Source organism: Geotrypetes seraphini, chromosome 1, assembly GCF_902459505.1.
Source record: "Geotrypetes seraphini chromosome 1, aGeoSer1.1, whole genome shotgun sequence".
In the NCBI taxonomy this organism is placed as follows: Eukaryota; Metazoa; Chordata; class Amphibia; order Gymnophiona; family Dermophiidae; genus Geotrypetes; species Geotrypetes seraphini.
Window position 1 is genome coordinate 541,288,297 of NC_047084.1, and position 14,982 is coordinate 541,303,278.

At 43.0% G+C, this 14,982-nt stretch overlaps 1 protein-coding gene across 2 annotated transcripts in view; it reads right to left on the minus strand.

Annotated features, from left to right (window-relative positions):
• Positions 1-14,982, minus strand: part of FER (FER tyrosine kinase) — a 304,375-nt gene that overhangs the window by 165,813 nt on the left and 123,580 nt on the right. For both annotated transcript variants that reach the window (XM_033929145.1, XM_033929146.1), the window contains exon 10: positions 10,975-11,164. In XM_033929145.1, coding sequence (XP_033785036.1) covers positions 10,975-11,164 — 190 coding nt within the window. The remainder of the gene's footprint in view (positions 1-10,974; positions 11,165-14,982) is intronic.

The following is a 14,982-nucleotide window of genomic DNA, read 5'->3' on the forward strand; positions in this document are numbered from 1 at the left end:
TAAAAAAGACAAATTGGATCATACAGCATCTGCAAAATTAAAGAACACTTTGCTCCTGTTAATTATGATGACATAGTGCTAATTCATCTACATAAACACTTTACTTAATCTTTTATATTGCATTTAAATTGGCTAAGCATTTTAGTTTTAGTCATTAAGCAGAACAGCAAAAGACTTTCATTTACACAGATCATAAACAGAAAACTTATTCAACAATGTCATACGCCAAGGTAAAAGAAATTACATTTTTTTAAGCTTAGTATACAAGTATATTTAATTCATCACTTCACTGCGCTACTGAATACTATCATCAGTGCTGCCGCATTGGTATTTTTTCTTCCAGCCCTGCAGAAAAGGGAAATGAGAGAAAATAGAGGAAACAACAGAGGATCTACAATGATTTTGAATGCAGTGATGTTACAGGCCAGTGCTATAAGCACTAGAAGTGATAGCCACATTCTCAGAGAAAGTCAAGTTACTCACCTGTTTTCTAAGGACAGCAGGACATGTATTCAACATTATTTGATGGAGCCCTGGTGCGGACATTGCCCTGCATATCTTTTTGAGAGGCCTTGGACAACATCTGCTACAGGTGAGTAACTGCTTTCTAGCATCATTTCCCTTAAGTGGGAAGTCCTAGCTACTAGACTCACTAACAACAATAGGGACAATAGGGACTTGCAATGTTAATGCCAACCAAAAATGCCAATTAGTCTTAACTTATAAACAGCCTGTTGTAAAGGTGCAGCCTGGAACAGAAGAAAAATGGGCTTAGGAGAATGGCGTTGGATTCTAGACATCAAACAAAGTCTGCAAGATTGACAGACCAAACCAACTGTCATATCAGATATTTTGTTCAAGGCAGTAATGAGATGTGAATATTGTGGACCAAAGATCATGTTGCAGCTTTGCAAATCTCCTCAAGGGAGGCTGACCTTAAGTGGGCTACCAACATAATTTCCAAGTATAAGATTTGATATCCCGCCCACCATAGGGTACGTCTAGGCGGCTTACAGTCTAGAGAGGGAGGGAGTGAAATAAACTAGACATGACTGAGGAAAGGTAGAATTATAATCTTCAATAGTAAAGAAGGATGGAATAGTACAAGTGGGAGGGCTCTGCATCCAGCTGCTCTGCTCTACTACCGTCATAAGCTTAAAAGATAGGAATAGAGGGATTGTGTATATGCATAGGTGAATAGGGAAGTTTTAAGATCATTTTTGAATTTGTCTAGGGATGTTTGTAGTTTCAGGTGGGTAGGTAGAAGATTCAAGAGCTCAGGTCCTTGGACAGAGAATATGGCGTTGCAGGTAGTGTCTGAAATTCTTTCATGAAAAGAGGGGACAACAAGATGGGTTTGGTTTGAAGATCCTAGAGACTGAGAGGGGAACATAAGAACAAAAGCAATGCCTCTGCTGGGTCAGGCCTGAGGTCCATCGTGCCCAGCAGTCCACTCATGCGGCAGCCCAACAGGTCCAGAACCTGTGCAGTAATCCTCTATCTATACCCTATTCCCTTTTCCAGCAGGAAATTGTCCGATCCTTTCTTGAACCCCAGTACTGTACTCTGCCCTATTACGCTCTCTGGAAGCGCATTCTAGGTGTCCACCACACGTTGGGTAAAGAAGAACTTCCTAGCATTCATTTTGAATCTGTCCCCTTTCAACTTTTCCGATTGCCCTCTTGTTCTTTTATTATTCAAAAGTTTGAAGAATCTGTCCCTCTCTACTCTCTCTATGCCCTTCATGATCTTGTAAGTCTCTATCATATCCCCTCTAAGTCTCCTTTTCTCCAGGGAAAAGAGACCCAGTTTCTCCAATCTCTCAGCGTATGAAAGACTTTCCATCCCTTTTATCAGACGTGTCGTTCTCCTCTGAACCCTCTCGAGTAACGCCATATCCTTCTTAAGGTACGGTGACCAATATTGGACGTAATACTCCAGATGCAGACGCACCATCGCCCGATACATTACATTACATTTGTGATTTCTATTCCGCCTGTGCCTTGCGGTTCTAAGCGGATTACAGTTAAAAGAGATCAGGACATTACCGAGAGAATTACATTACAACGATTTAAGTAAATTACATGTTGTGGTATAGAAATACAAGTATAAGATATCTGGATTTATCGATAGAATAACTTGACAGGGTTCAAGTAGTTACAAGGTTCAGTGGGGAAAACAATATAGGCAACTGAAGAAAGATACCTAACTTTGAAGGAATCAGTTAAGCGGATACCTAAGGGAGATGCTTATTTAGGAGAAGGTTAAATGGATACCTAAGGGAGATGCTTATTTAGGAGTTTGGATACAACAGCAGGATAACTTCTTTCGTTCTGGTAGTAATACCCTTCTTGATTATGACTAGCATTCTGTTTGCCTTCTTAGCGGCCGCTGCGCACTGTGCCGTCTGCTTCATTGTCATGTCCACCATTATCATGTCCAACACTGGTCTCCATACCTGAAGAAGGATATAACACTGCTGGAGAAGGTGCAGAGGCGAGCGACGAAGCTAGTAGAAGGTATGGAGAACTTGAGCTACAAGGATCGCCTCAGAAAACTGGGATTATTCACCCTTGAGAAGAGAAGACAGAGGGGATCTGATAGAGACTTTTAAATTGCTAAAAGGAATCGACAAAATGGAGCAAGCTCACTCACCAGCAGGGGGAAAGGATGGAGAGCAAGAAATAGCCTTATTCACATTGGCGAATGTGACCCAGACTCGAACCAGAGGTCATGGCCTGAAGCTGAGAGGGGACACGGCCAGGACAAATGTCAGAAAGTTCTGCTTCACACAGCGAGTGGTGAATGCTTGGAACTCTCTCCCGAAAGAGATGGTGGAGGAAACTACCATTCTAGGATTTAAGGGAAAATTGGACGCACATCTTCTTGCAGGACACATTGAGGGATACGAGTGACTAATGTATGCGTCAGGGTACGCCTGGCTGAGCCTCCGCATGTGCGGATCACCGGACTGGATGGACCCCAGGTCTGATCCGGTGCAGGCATTTCTTATGTTTCTTATTACCCCCAAGTCCCTTTCTTGGGTACTCTCATTTAATAACATCCCTCCCATCGTATAGTTGTACCTCGGGTTTCTGTTTCCCACATGTAATACTTTACATTTCTCAACGTTGAACTTCATCTGCCATCTTGTCGCCCATTCCCCTAGTTTGATCAAGTCCCCTTGCAATTCTTTGCAGTCCTCTTTAGTCCGAGCTCCACTAAATAGTTTGGTGTCATCTGCAAATTTTATTATCTCACACTTCGTCCCTGTTTCTAGATCATTTATGAATATATTAAATAGCAGCAGCTCGAGCACCGAGCCCTGCAGGACCCCCACTCGTGACCCTCCTCCAGTCCGAGTAATGGCCCTTCACTCCTACCCTCTGTTTCCTACCCGCCAACCAGTTTCTGATCCATCTATGTACGTCTCCTTCCATCCCATGGTTCTTCAATTTCTGGAGTAAGCGTTCATGGGGCACCTTGTCAAAAGCATTTTGGAAATCTAAATATATGATGTCTATGGGGTCTCCTTTGTCCATCCGTTTGTTAATTCCTTCAAAGAACTGCAATAAGTTCGTTAGGCACAATCTCCCCTTGCAGAAACCATGTTGGCTAGTTATCAGAAGTTTGTTTCTTTCAAAATGTTCATCGATGTTTTCTTTTATCAGTGCTTCTGCCATTTTCCCCAGAACCAAGGTCAGACTCACCTGTCTGTAGTTTTCCGGGTCACCTCTTGATCCCTTTTTAAAGATGGGCGTAACGTTGGCTATCTTCCAGTTCTCCGGGATCATGCCTATTTTCAGGGATAGATTGCAAATTTGCTGCAGTAGTTCCGCTATCTCCTCCTTTAATTCCTTCAGAACCCTTGGATGGATTCCGTCCGGACCCGGGGATTTGTCAGTTTTTAGTTTTTCTATCTGCCTGTGTACATCTTCAAGGCTCACTTCCATGGATGTTAATTTTTCTGCTTGATTTCCATTGACGAATTGCTCAAGTTCTGGTATGTTGGATGTGTCTTCGTTTGTAAATACAGATGAAAAGAACATTCTGCCACTTCTTTCTCCTCCTTCACCACACCACTTCACTCCGTCGCCAGCGGTCCCACCTCCTCCCTAGCCGGTTGCTTCCATTTAACATATCTAAAGAACGGTTTGAAATTTTGTGCTTCCCTGGCTAGCCTCTCTTCATACTCTCTTTTGGCTTTTCGAACCACTCAGTGACATTCTTTTTGATACTTCCTGTGCTCTTTCCAGTTCCCCTCAGTTTTGTCCTTTTTCCATTTCCTGAATGAGTTTTTCTTATTGCCTATCGCTTCCTTCACTATTTTAGTTATCCACGCCGGGTCTTTTGTTCGACTCTTTTTGTACCCTTTTCTGAATCTGGGGATATACAGATTTTGCGCATCGCTCACCGTGTTCTTGAGAAAAGACCAGGCATGTTCTACCGTTTGCCATTTTTTGGAAGTGTTCCTAAGTTTCTTCCTTACCATTTCCCTCATTGCTTCGTAGTTTCCTTTCCTGAAGTTGAAAGTTGTCGCTATAGTTCTCTTTCCTACCTCAATCTTGAACTTGATCATGTTATGATCGCTGTTTCCCAACGGTCCCCACTACCTCTACTTCCTTTGCAGGTCCCCTTAATCCATTTAGGATTAGATCCAGAGTGGCATTTCCTCTCGGTTCTCTAACAAACTGCTCCATGAAACAATCTTGTATAGCCTCCAGGAATTCTGTCTCCCTAGCGCATTTTGAGCTTCCAAGACTCCAGTCTATCCCGGGGTAGTTGAAGTCTCCCATAATAACCGTGTTACCGCTTTTGCATTCTCGCTTCATCTCGGCTTCCATTTCTTCATCGATATCTCCGGTTTGCCTGGGCGGACGATAGTATAGGCCCATCTTTATTTCAGGCCCTTTCCTTCCTGGTATTTTAACCCATAAGCGATTCCAACTTGTTGGTCGAATCTGCTATGTCCATTTTTGTCGATTGTATGCTTTCTTTTATGTATAGGGCTATTCTACCTCCTTTCTGTCCTGACCTGTCCTGGCAATAGAGCTTGTACCCTGGCAGTGCTGTATCCCATTTATTTTCTTCATTCCACCACATTTCAGAGACTCCAATTATGTCTATGTCCTCTGCATTGGCCATGGCTTCTAATTACCCCATTTTGTTTCTTAGGCTCCTTGCATTAGTATATATGCAATTTAGATCCTGGTATTTTCTTGTTTTCATTTCCTTTCCCAGTGCTTCGGTCTTTAGTTTCTTCTCTTTTGTTACATTCCTTCTAACCTCCTCTTCTGGGTTAGTCGACTCCTTTAATTTGTCCAGTTTCTTCCCAGCCTTTTTACCCCTCGGTATCTTCTTCCGAATCGCCGACGCTTGGTCGACTGTCGGCTTTCCCCTTCTTCTTAGTTTAAAGCCTGTTCTATTCCTCTCCTGACGTTGTTTGCTAGAAGTCTTGTTCCCGCCACGCTCAGATACAGTCCATCTCTCCTGTAGAGCTTGCTCTTGCCCCAGAATGTTGTCCAGTTCCTCACGAAGTGGAACCCTTCTTCCTCACACCATCTCCTCATCCACGCATTTATTGATTATAGTTCCTCCTGCCTTTTCACATCTGCCCTCAGTACTGGTAGGATCTCTGAGAACGCTATCTTCTGGGTCCTCATCTTCAGCTTCCTTCCCAGAATCTTGAACTGTTCTATCAGCGTGCTTCTTCTGTAGTCTCTCCTGCTGACATCGTTCGTCCCAATGTGGATCATTACTGTGGTCTCTTCCGTCTCCGCTCCTTCCAGAATCTTTCCAATTTTGTCCACGATGTCCTTGGTTCTCGCTCCTGGGAGGCAGATCACCAGTCGATCCTCTCTCCCTCCTGCTATGTGGCTGTCCACATGCCTTAGGATCGAGTCTCCCACTAGGATCGCTGACTTTCCCTTCTTTAGGTTTGGCTTCGGTCTCAGGTCAATGTACTCAGTGTGCTTCGCTGCTCCCTCTCCTGGGCATCGACTAGCCATTTTCTTCCCCTCGTGCGATGTTCCTCTGTGGGTATCTTCTATTAGGTCATCTGCTTCTTGTTCTCCCTTCCATGTTGGTATTGGTGTAACTTCATCGTTCATCTGAAGTTCGTTTTCTTCCACTCTCCTCCTGTAGGCTTCCTCAATGAATTTCTTGAGTTCCCTGACCTCCTCCTCAATGTGTCTCTCATTCATGAAGTCTATAGCTGTCCTGATTGGGTCCTCTGTAGTGTGAAGTCCTTCTAGCTCCTGTATCTTGTCCTCTAGTTGCTTTACTTCCTTCTTCAAGCTTTCCAGCTCCTGGCACCGACCGCATACATATGACTCTCTCCCCGAGGGGAGGTAGTCATACATATGACAGTCTGTGCAGAACACTGGAAAGCTCATCTTCTGGTTTCCCTCTGCTTCCATTGTCGTTCTCTCTCTCTCTCTGCCTGCTGCTGGTGTCCTCTCTCTCTCTGCCTGCTGCTGGTGTCCTCTCTCTCTCTCTCTCTACCTGCTGCTGGTGTCCTCTCTCTCTCTCTCTGCCTGCTGCTGGTGTCCTCTCTCTCTCTCTCTGCCTGCTGCTGGTGTTAAGTAGAAAGTAAGGAACTAGATGTCTGTAAAGGTAGAGGGGTTCAGTAGCACAAATCTTGAATACAAGTAATAGGATCTTATAGAAAATGTGATGGGATTTGGGAAGCCAGGGTGCTGATTTGAGCAGGGAGGTGACACGGTCATATTTGTGGTAGCTGGTGATTAGTTTTACGGCAGTGTTTTGAATAATCTGGAGTTGTTTGCAATTTTTTATTGTGATTCCTTTGTGGAGTGAATTGCAGTAGTCTAGGTTGCTGATAACTAAAGAGTGGACTAGGACATTTAAGGCTGAAGATTCTAGAACAATGAAAATAGAATGGATTAATCAAAGTTTATACAATGAACATTGATTGACAGAAGAGATCTACAGTGCAAATAAAAGAGTCAAATCAGGTATGATCCGTAATATACGAGCAGTGGTTACCAAGGGTACCAGGAGAGAGGAGTAAGATGAGAGAGGTAAGTGTCATATTGCGATGTTTGGGAAAAAAAAGGGCTTTTTATTTGCCAGGGTTGAGGAGCAGTCTTTTATTTGTTAACCAGATGGTTAGATGTTCTACTTTTTTGTTAATGGAAGTAATATGAGTTTGGTCAGTTAGATTCAAAGTGCACATCATCAGTATCAACATATACATACGAGGCGAACTTTAAGGACTGAAGAATAGTTGGTAAGAGTGCTAAACAACTGCACTAAGAAAAGTTTCTTCTTATATCTTTAGAAAATTGTTAAAACCTTTTTATTTTTAATGATTATTAAATGAATAATTTTATATGGACACTATTTTTTTAATGGAAGATTAGGTTTATACGTTCGATAATCTTCTTTCTGTTAGTCACTGTAGGATTACATATGCTAGGAGGCTCATAATCAAAACTTAAACACATCTAAAAACCTGCCCAAGTCAGCACTTAGATGACATAAAAGACAGGTCGTCCAAATGCCAATAATCAAACCTATTTTTTGGACTTTTTAAACATTCAGCAAGCCACCCCCAAAGTTTCCATAGGAAATAATGGAGGATTACTCACAGTTCTGTAGTGCCATGTCTGTCAGTAGTTTTAAAAGAAAAATCTGTATATCCCCAGATTTAGAAAAGGATGCAAAAAGAGCCGAACAAAAAACCCAGTGCGGATAACTAAAGAATTGAAGAAAGCGATAGGAGATAAGAAGAATTCATTCCGGAAATGGAAAAAGGACAAAATCGAGGAGAACTGGAAAGAGCACAGAAAGCATCAAAAAGAATGTCACCTCGTGGTCAGAAAAGCAAAAAGAGAATATGAAGAGAGGCTAGCCAGGGAAGAATGAAATTTCAAACCGTTCTTCAGATATGTTAAAGGGAAGCAGCTGGCTAGAGAGGAGGTGGGACCGCTGGATGACGGAGATAGGAAAGGAGTGGTGAAGGAGGAAAAAGAAGTGGCGGATAGACTAAACATGTTCTTTTTGTCAGTATTTACAAAAGAGGAAACATCCAACGTGCCGGAACCTGAAAAAATCTTCAAAGGAGATCAAGCAGAAAAATTAACATCCATGGAGGTAAGCCTTGAAGACGTACACAAGCAGATAGATAGACTAAAAACTGACAAATCTCCGGGCCTGGACAGAATCCACCCTAGGGTATTGAAAGAACTAAAGGAGGAAATAGCGGAACTACAACAGCAGATTTGTAATCTATCCCTGAAAACAGGCGTGATCCCAGAGGACTGGAGGATAGCTAATGTCACACCCATCTTTAAGAAAGGATCGAGAGGTGACCCGGGGAGCTACAGACCGGTAAGTTTGACTTCGGTTCTGGGGAAAATGGCAGAAGCATTGATAAAAGAAAACATCGATGAACATTTTGAAAGAAACGAACTTCTGATAACCAGCCAACATGGCTTCTGCAAGGGAAGATCGTGCCTAACGAACTTACTGCACTTCTTCGAACGAATAAACAAACGGATGAACAAAGGGGGCCCTATAGACATCATATACTTAGATTTCCAAAAAGACTTCGACAAGATACCCCATGAACGCATACTACGGAAACTGAAGAACCATGGGGTGGAAGGAGAAGTACACAGATGGATCAAAAATTGGTTGGCGGGTAGAAAGCAAAGGGTAGGAGTGAAGGGCTACTACTCGGACTGGAGGAGGGTCACGAGTGGTGTTCCGCAGGGGTCGGTACTCGGACCGCTGCTGTTCAATGTATTTATAAATGATCTAGAAATAGGGATGAAGTGCGAAGTAATAAAATTCACAGACGACACCAAACTATTTAGTGGAGTTGGGACTAGACTATGAGGATTTACAAAGGGACCTGAACAAATTAGAAGAGTGGGTGACGAGATGGCAGATGAAGTTTAATGTAGAGAAATGTAAAGTCTTGCATGTAGGAAACAGTAACCCGAAGTACAGCTACACGATTGGTAGTAGGTAAAAGTACCCTAGAAAAAGACTTGGGGGTAATAGTGGACAAGACAATGAAGCCGTCGGCACAGTGCGCAGCGGCCTCTAAGAAGGCGAATAAAAAGCCAGTTATTATCAAGAAAGGTATTACAACCAGAAAGAAAGAAGTTATCCTGCCGTTGTATTGGGCGATGGTGCGCACGCATCTGGAGTACTGCATCCAATATTGGTTGCTGTACCTTAAGAAGGATATGGCGATACTCAAGAGGGTCCAGAATATAGCAATACGATTGATAAAAGGTATGGAAAACCTTTCATATGCTGAAAGATTGGAGAAAATGGGGCTCTTTTCCCTGGGGAAGCGGAGACTTAGAGGGGACAAGATAGAGACTTACAAGATCATGAAGGGCATAGAGAAAGTGGAGAGGGACAGATTCTTCAAACTTTCAAAACTACAAGAACGGAAAAATTAAAAGGGGACAGATTTAGAACCAATGCTAGGAAGCTCTTCTTATTGGGGTTCAAGAAGGGATTAGATGATTTCCTGAAGGAAAAGGGGATAGAAGGGTATAGATAGAGGATTACTATACAGGTCCTGGACCTGATGGGCTGCCGCGTGAGCGGACTGCTGGGCCTGATGGACCTCTGGTCTGACCCAGCAGAGGCACTGCTTATGTTCTTATGTTAGTGGAGGAAAAGATTTTTTGCCTCAGAAACATCTCCAAATGATCAGAGTTGAAGACCTTCGGAATGCCAGTCGGCCAGATACCAACTATGATCTCCGCCCCCATGGATTCTCACCATGCAGTCAGGGGCAGGAAAGGCAGCCTGCCCTTTGAAACACAGGTGGGTTTCATGCCAGACCCAAACAACCTGCGCTTAAAACCCGTTACAAGGTCACCGGGCAAGCAAACTCCCAGGGGAAGGGGCCCCGAGTTTAGGAAAGGTGGCGCACAGCAGGCTGGCTCCACAGATCCACCAGAGTTTCTCTGTGAAGCAGCAGTCCGGCACTGCAGGACTGCGTCCTTTCCTCTGACCAGGGATCACCTGGAAGGGGTCATCAAGGCACTGAAGCTACCGAGAAAGTGAACTTTAAGTGAAAAAAACAAGACAAAATGCAGAGCAACTGCAAAAGACTTCTGCACGGATTGTTTGAAGAAATTGTAACTGGATATGTTTGCTAACTCTCAGGCTATGGTGGAGCATGTGCTCAGTAAAGTGTTGGATTTCTGCAACTCCTGGCTTGTGGGTTGAGATTGAACACCTAGCGTATGGAATCCAGAAGGGACATAACAGAATTTTGTTATCCATCTAGAATCTATTGTGAGAATAGTGTGGAATATAAATAAATAAGAGTAGAATAGAATCATTTGTAAAAAAAAATTTCCCCATCAGGTAACTTGTCTCATTCCTTCCTAATGTCTTACACTCCCCCAACTTTCTCTATCACCCCTCCCCCACAGCTCTCTCCATCCCCATCTTAGCTTAAACTTATCCCTTGATCTCCTCCTTGTTCTTTTGCCCCATCAACCCAGTTTCGTTTCTCTCTCTGCTCCTCTGCCCTCTCCCCTTATCTCCAGCAAGAAATTGGCTACTGCTCTTTCTGCCCTCCCAGTTTCTCTCCCCAACCCTCAGAAAGGCTAATAGTCTTTTTTCATTGCCTGCTCTCCCCCCATCCCTTCTTCAAGGCTTCTAGAACTCTCTTACTCCCCAGTTCTCCGACCCTAACTCCTAACAAGACCCCCCTAGTTTTTCCCCTCTCCAAGCTCTAACTGTAGTTTCTTCCTTCCTCCCCCAACCTCCACACACAGAGTTCACATTATTGTGTATTTGATTTTACAGAGTTTTGTCAAAATATTTAAGGATTGTGGTGTTAAATCTCATCAATGCCTCCTTAATCCACCAATTATCAATAGCAGGTTATGTGGAAAAAAAATACAAAATTTGTGTGAACCCTGGACATTTTGGACTTTATTCTGTTGACATTTCAAGTAATTCACTTACCATAGAAGTGACAGATCTGGCATCTTCTTCATAATTTACAACAGGAGGTGGTTCTTTTCCATCATTTTCTAGCATTTTTTGATCAAGGAGTTCTTTCTGGGCTGCAAGCTTAGCCTCTGTGCATCTGAATTGCTGAATGGTCTGCTTGACCTCTACCAGGGCCTGCTTATGGCTCAGCAAAAGCACAATACTACAACAAAAGGGCAAAAAAGACTTGTTAAAGGTGTATTTAGCTGCAACACATTATGGTTTTTAACTCAATTTTAGATTCCACTTTGAAATTCTATCATATCTGGCTGTTTTTTCTAGCTTGAATATTAACTGCCAGGATCAGAATCCCACAGATAATCCTTATGATCTTGGTCAAGCTACTTAATCTTCCCATTACCTTACAAATCCAAACTACAGTAGACTGTATGCCTTTGAGGTTCAGGGAAATACCAACTGCTTCCAAATATACGAGGGTCATTTCATAAATAATGCACACTATTTTTTTTAAATTTACATGTTTTATTTTTTTTTTTTTTTCCAAGTATTTCTTTACAATCCTTCAATATAGTCTCCCTGCTCTGCAATGACCGAGTCCCAACGTCTGGGAAGCTTCATTATTCCATCCAAGACACCGTTTTTGTTCAGTTGTCGAATGGCTCGGGTACCAGCATTAAAAAAGCTCTTCCAGAGATGCAAAAATGTCCATGTATAAGTTGTTTCAACTTTGGAAAAAGGTCGAAGTCTGGTGGACTCATGTCTGGTCTGTAGGGAGCATGAGGTAACACCTCCCAGCCGTATTTGCGTAGTTTTTCAATGATGACATTTCCTATGTGCAGGCGAGCATTGTTGTAAAGCATGAGTGGTCCAGCCAAGAGCAACTTAGGTCGGGTTTTGTGCATTTTTCTGTGTATTTTTTGCAAAAAATCATGATAATACACTGCTGTGATACTTCTTCCACATGGAACTTTATCTGTAATGATGTTGCCTTCATGATCATAAGCAAAAATAATCATTTGTTTGACTTTTGATTGAGCTTGTCGAAATTTTTTTGGCAATGGGGAAGATTGAGCTTTCTACTCGTCACTGAAAAACTACACAAATATGGCTGGGAGGTTTTCCAAGTTTTTATTAGGTTTTTTTATACTGCCTATCAAGGTTATCTAAGCGGTTTTACAATCAGGCTCAAGCATTTTCCCTATCTGTCTTGGTGGGCTCACAATCTATCTAACGTGTTACTTCATGCTCCCTACAGTCCAGACATGAAGGGCCTTGAGTATCTGTGTGTGCTCAAGGCTTGCTAGACACCCTTTAAGGATTCTGGAAAGGATGGGAGCCAGCAGGCCTTGTTCAAGCGCAGATGCTCAAGGCCCTTCACCAGCACAAAGTGTGGGTATCAGCTTCCCGAGTCCCGGAACTGTAAGTGCAATGTCGGTCTGGGATGGGGGGGAGGGGGAGAGCAGGTAGTGAAGGACACAAGTGCCTAAGCCTCTGTTCTTCAATTTTCCAGTGCTGCTGTGGCCTCCTCTGTACTGTTCTTTTGCCACGGTCCATCCGCTTTTGAAGCAACTTCCTGTTTCCACTTGGGCGGACCACAGCAAAGGAATGGTGCAGAGGAGGCTGCCCGGGCAGCACAAGAGAATTCTCTTGTGCCAGCAACCTTATAGTTTTTGTGGTAAGGGGACTTTCGGAACCAGGGGGGGGAAGAACATTTGGTGGAACTGAGGGGGGGGAGAGGAAGAAAGAAGAGAGAGAGGCTAAATTGGCGTGGCAGAAATGAGAGGATGAGGAGGGAAGAGATGGTGCACATGGTCAGAGAGAAGTGGGAGAGATACAGCTTGGACATGGCCTTCAGAGTTCTCCCAGGACTCAGAAATCAGAAACTTCATATCCAGATGCCACGGAAAGGCAGCAGGATGACAGCAAACCCCGCTGAGCAGAGAACATTGGTAGTAGACTGAGGAGGCTCAATCTTGCGTTGATTGTTACGATCTATTAAATATTGTTTGGATGAAAAGACCTTACATACTTTGCTGCACACTCTTTTTTATATCTTGCATGGATTATGGTAATGTGGCTTATGCCAGCATATATGCCTTTAATATGAAAAGACTGCAAACAATGCAAATCACTAAAATAAGGCTTTTGGAAAACCTTAAAAAGTTTGATCATCTTTGAAATTAAAATGATGTAATATTTAACACTTATCGAACAAGACAAAAGATCTGGGTTTTCTTTCACAATACAAAGAAATTTAAAACTGCTTTGTAAATGTTCTATCTCCTACCTAACCACCCACCCCTTCCTCTTCCTGTGAAACTATAACTGAAATGCTTTCATGTTTTCCTTATATATACTGATATTTGTCTAAATTTGCTTATTTCTGATCTGAAGAAGAGTTACCTTTGAAAGCTCATCATAAAATGCATTGAGTTAGTCCAATACAAAAGGTATCACCTTATTTCCTTTGTTTTATTTCTATAAATTCCTATGTTTTTAAAATTTCAATGGCTGCCGATAGCATTTAGGATACAGTTCATATTGTTGATATTAACACAGTGTATTATTATCATTTATCTAGTTATTTACATTCCCTTGCACACTTACCGAGTTCTTAAGTTCGCTGCAGGATTTTCGATTTTGGTAGAAGGTAAATGGGAAGCAACCTGTTCAAGAGCTTTTTATTGGTTTGCTCTAACACTTGGGAATAAGAGCGAAAGGAGGTTTTAAAAAGTTTAAAATATTGTTAAAACCCCACTTTTCCAGACAAGTATTTGGAGTTCATCTCTCTGTTGGGGGGGTGTACTAGAAAATCTGTAAAACATGATTTTTGTTTATATTTTAGATATATGTTATGAGGTTGATTCAGTTTTGGATGTTTGAAGTGTCTTTCCTATCTGAAGATTATGGAATTCTTTTTTTTTTATTGACTATTTTGTATTGTAAACCACCAAGTAGTATAAAGTTTTGGCTCTATATCAAGTTTTAATAAAACAAAATATAATTAAGCGCAATCAATGAGAACAGGTTCAAAAGGTAAAGATGGCTTGAGGGATTGTTAGCTTTCCTTCTTCTCTGCACTGATTGAGCCCCGCTCCTGCAGCACTTCCCCCTTCCTCAAACAGCTCTACATTGGGCCCCCACAGCCTCCGACCCCCCCCATCATGTAGAAGCTCCTACCGTTGTCCTGCTGCTTCTTCTGCCGGCGGTCCCGGCCCTTCTGTGAGCCCTGCGTCTGCGCTGCTTCCTCTTCCGGCGGACCCGCCCTTTCTCTGTCAGAGAAAGGGCGGGACCGCCGGAAGAGGAAGCAGCGCAGACGCAGGGCTTACAGAAGGGCCGGGACCGCCAAAAGGAAGCAGCAGGACAACGGTAGGAGCTTCTACATGATAGGGGGGGGTTGGGAGGCTATGGGGGTGCAAGTGGTCCTTCGGGGTGGGGGTGCGGGTGCGTGCGAGCGGTCCTGCGGGGGGGGGGGGGGTGAATCGGACGTCGGGAGGGGAACTATGTAAAAAAACGTTGTAAAACACGCTCACACGTATAACGCGCATGATTATGCACGGTTTGTAAAATCGTGTAAAACGCGCGCGTTATATGCGTGAAAATACGGTACTCATAAAATAAGAACATAAGAATAGCCAGATTGAGTCTGACCAATGGTCTATCTAGCCCAGTATCCTGTTTCCACAGTGGCCAATCCAGGTCACAAGTGCATGTACAAGGATCCTTTATCCAAAATTCCAAAAGCTGAAACTTTCCGAAAACTGAAATTTGATACAAATTCAGAAGTAGTTATTTCCCCGAAATAACACACATTGAACCTAAATGATCTCTGCGCAATTCAGGTCAGAGGGCTGGAAAGTGGCTGAAAAGTGGAGAGCTGCAGATTCCAGGGTGGCAGTGAGAAGCAGAAAGGTCAGAGGGCTGGAAAATGGCAGGAGAGATGCAGATGGTCTGTCTTTTTCTGACAACATTATCATTCCAAAACGCAAAAAATTCAAAAAAATGAAATATGCATGGTCC